The 3,073-nt window shown below is 39.5% G+C and overlaps 1 protein-coding gene across 1 annotated transcript; it reads left to right on the top strand. All coding sequences in view use genetic code 11, as the record gives it.

Annotated features, from left to right (window-relative positions):
• Positions 1-645: 645 nt before the first annotated feature.
• Positions 646-2,239, top strand: EGR_03948 (hypothetical protein; the record flags this gene model as incomplete). The annotated part of the gene is made up of 3 exons (XM_024493197.1): positions 646-729; positions 1,866-1,969; positions 2,164-2,239. 3 exons carry the CDS (start codon positions 646-648, stop codon positions 2,237-2,239), a joined length of 264 nt encoding a protein of 87 aa, XP_024352469.1.
• Positions 2,240-3,073: the final 834 nt, after the last annotated feature.

Here is a 3,073-nt window from a genome sequence, read left to right as displayed (position 1 = left end):
AATTGCATTCGATTGGTGCCCACAGGTTAGAACAAGCCATTGCTGCGAGTTGTGCCCTGAAGTGAGTGGACATCTTGTTTACAAGATGACCTAAAGGAAAGGATTTTTACATAGGTTCCCATTAAGGCTTAGGTTGGCAAAATTTGCTTTTTGTGCTTATTAACTTAGTAATCATTTTATAGACTCACCGATTTCATTTCAATCGCTACAATCACTAGCCTTGTCACACTGTCTGGTCATGAAAATCTATCAGAAGTTCCTTCCATGACGGATCTTTATACGGTCTTGTTGAATGTCACACTTAATACTTTTTCCGCGTGCCTACGCAGTGGGTTTGTATGTCTTATTTCAGCGTCATTTATTAAGAATTACATTTTGTGCGTCTGCGAGCCAACAACAGCCTACTCATCCCGCCGTCCTGATACCCGCACGCATCCCGTGACTTACCGTTATTGTTGACTGGATTTACGCCAAGTGTTATCCCTCGAGTCATCTCGACTGTAACCTAAACACTTATTTACCATTTGCATGGCAAACCATTGCAGACAAGATAATCCTCTCTTTACAAGATTTTTAACCACAGATAAATTTAGGCTGAGAGACATCCACCTAGATTCGTGTTCATGATACTACTAGTTGATTTTAATGCCTGAACAATGGGATATAACCTATAAAAAGATGACATTACTTCGAATTATCATTGTTACATCAGCCAATACTACTTTATGGGTTTGCCGAGATATCAAAATCACGGCACTGTTTGTCGTTGTCATGGTTGCTTAAATAGACACCAATCGCCCGAAAGGTTTTGCTTAGGGACATTCATGATGTTCAACTTTTTATGTTAAAATAATGAATTCTATTGGTGTTTAATGGAATTTGGATGAAAAATATTAGCGAAATTATTTCTGATCTCATCGTTTTGATAATTAAAGAACTGTTAGAACTACTAAGTAATTAATTCACCTCTCATATTCTTAGAATATAAGGATTTCAAAAAACTACAGAAATTCATTTGTAGGTTTTTTTACATAAAAGCACCTTCTCTCCTGTCTAACTCAGATACTTTTATATCATTGAAAAAAATCGAAATAGCCTGTGGAAGTGGCTCTTTCCGGTTCATTAAAAGGCATTTCCAGTAGGAGTAACGATTTTCGGATCAGAAATGGGCGTTATTGAAATTTAGAGAGGGAGGAAGAAAGAAAAGATGGGCCTTCTGCTTATGTTTCTACCATCCTTCGTGTTGTATTCACACACGCGAAATCTAGGGCAGTTATTGGGAGAGGCGTGGGGAGGAGAGGCCGACATCGGGAATGGGGGCGAGGAGGCTAAGAGAATGTGGCGTTCTAAATCGGTACGACGTCATCTTCGGGCGAAAGCAGGGTGGTTACTAAATCTGCACAATCGTGTAAATGTGAAGCCCTGGAGTTGTGCGCATGTGGGTGTGTGTGCTCCGGCAGCGCAATCCACCACATCAGTCCTCAACATTGTCATATGACCGACGCACATCACTGTCCGTAACCGAATTGTCATGGTACTGCAAACTTAACAACAAAAATTGGGAATTTTTTTAAGGTTAGCACTTGTGCCCGCGTCTAACCCTCTAACTTGTTATTATTTTATCGGAGACCTCCATAAAGCCAAATGCACACTGTGCAGTAGTATCGATTATTCCCAAGCTAGCTCACTAACAATGCGACCCCCGGTTTTATCGATTATCACCTGGCCTATTTACTTGCTGCATTATTGGATGAATGGGTAATCGATAATCGGTTCGCTCGAGTGCCCTTGCTGTGCCAGTACTAATTTCCAAGGAAAAATTGAGTATTTTATTCAAATAGTCAGAATTTATTTGCCTTTTTTAGTGCTTATCAGCGCCAAGTTTTTGTGTTAGTAGTGAAAACCAACTTAGTTTAGCTTTGAAGAAGATTTTTGCAAGAACAAGAATAAAATGGCAGAATTACACGAAGTATTGAAATATATATGCGTAAATCCGGCTTTGATGGAAATTTGACAGACATTGGTGTTTCTTTGCGAATGGAAACTATTCTCTAGGATACTAATTTCTCACACTCTGAAAGAGATTTTGCAGGAAAATTTAGAATAACACCCTATTTCAACGCAAATAATGCACTTGAGAAAATACGGTGAACACTAAGTTAGCCAATCTGTTATTGATGTTATTGTTGTTGTTGTTGTTGTTAATTTTGTTTTGTTCTTGTTGCAGAACAACTTATAGGACGTTTAAAATCTCTCCTAGATATGCACTAGCCCGTGAGTCATTGTGAAGGAGACGCATGCACATGCCCCTCGTGCATCCTATGCCGCCGCAATGCACTGGCACAGCACGTGACGCGTTTATCGATTTTTCTGCTTTTGAATTCAAGCGCCGCGACGTCCGCATGCACGTGACTCAGAGTTGAGGCAGAGCACCAAAAAAGACATTGTGAAGATTTCAAATTTTTCAAATATAAAACCATTTTTAGAAGAAGTCCATTTAACGTTGGATAATAAGTTGGAGCATAAAGTGCATTTACCCGTTTTGATCTCTTACTGCTGGATAAAGTAAGGCAACATTTTCTTGGTATCGGTGCCACGTATATTTGACCCTCAAACGTCACAAATGTGTAACACGTGTTCTTTGTTTACGGTAACTGGTTTTACCTAATTTCCCATGATAAGACAGGTTACTTGAGATTAAACCAGTAGAATCGACTAAGGGCGTCGCTTTAGAAGATGTTTTTTTCTTTAAAATTTTTTAAGCAACCAGTGGCATACAAGAATAATAAAGAGCCTGAACTACGGCATTCGATGCTGAAAGAAATGGACTTTGGCTCGTTGTGACCCTAAAGGTCATGTCAAGAGGTGCCCCAAACTTCCCCAAAACAGAGACAGAAGAAGAATGGTTCCATTTGAAATGCTATTTTAATTCTTTAAAGCAGTTAAGACAACTGAGTTGAAATCAGCACAGCACAAACACCCTGAACATCCATTCCGCCGTCTGAACAATTAGCCGCCAGACTGAAGAAAAAGTCACTGTTTTCTAAAGATTTGCGAGCCACAATTTGTGACC

Source organism: Echinococcus granulosus (genome assembly GCF_000524195.1).
Source record: "Echinococcus granulosus chromosome Unknown EG_S00022, whole genome shotgun sequence".
In the NCBI taxonomy this organism is placed as follows: domain Eukaryota; kingdom Metazoa; phylum Platyhelminthes; class Cestoda; order Cyclophyllidea; family Taeniidae; genus Echinococcus; species Echinococcus granulosus.
This window is presented reverse-complemented; position numbering and strand designations above follow the sequence as displayed.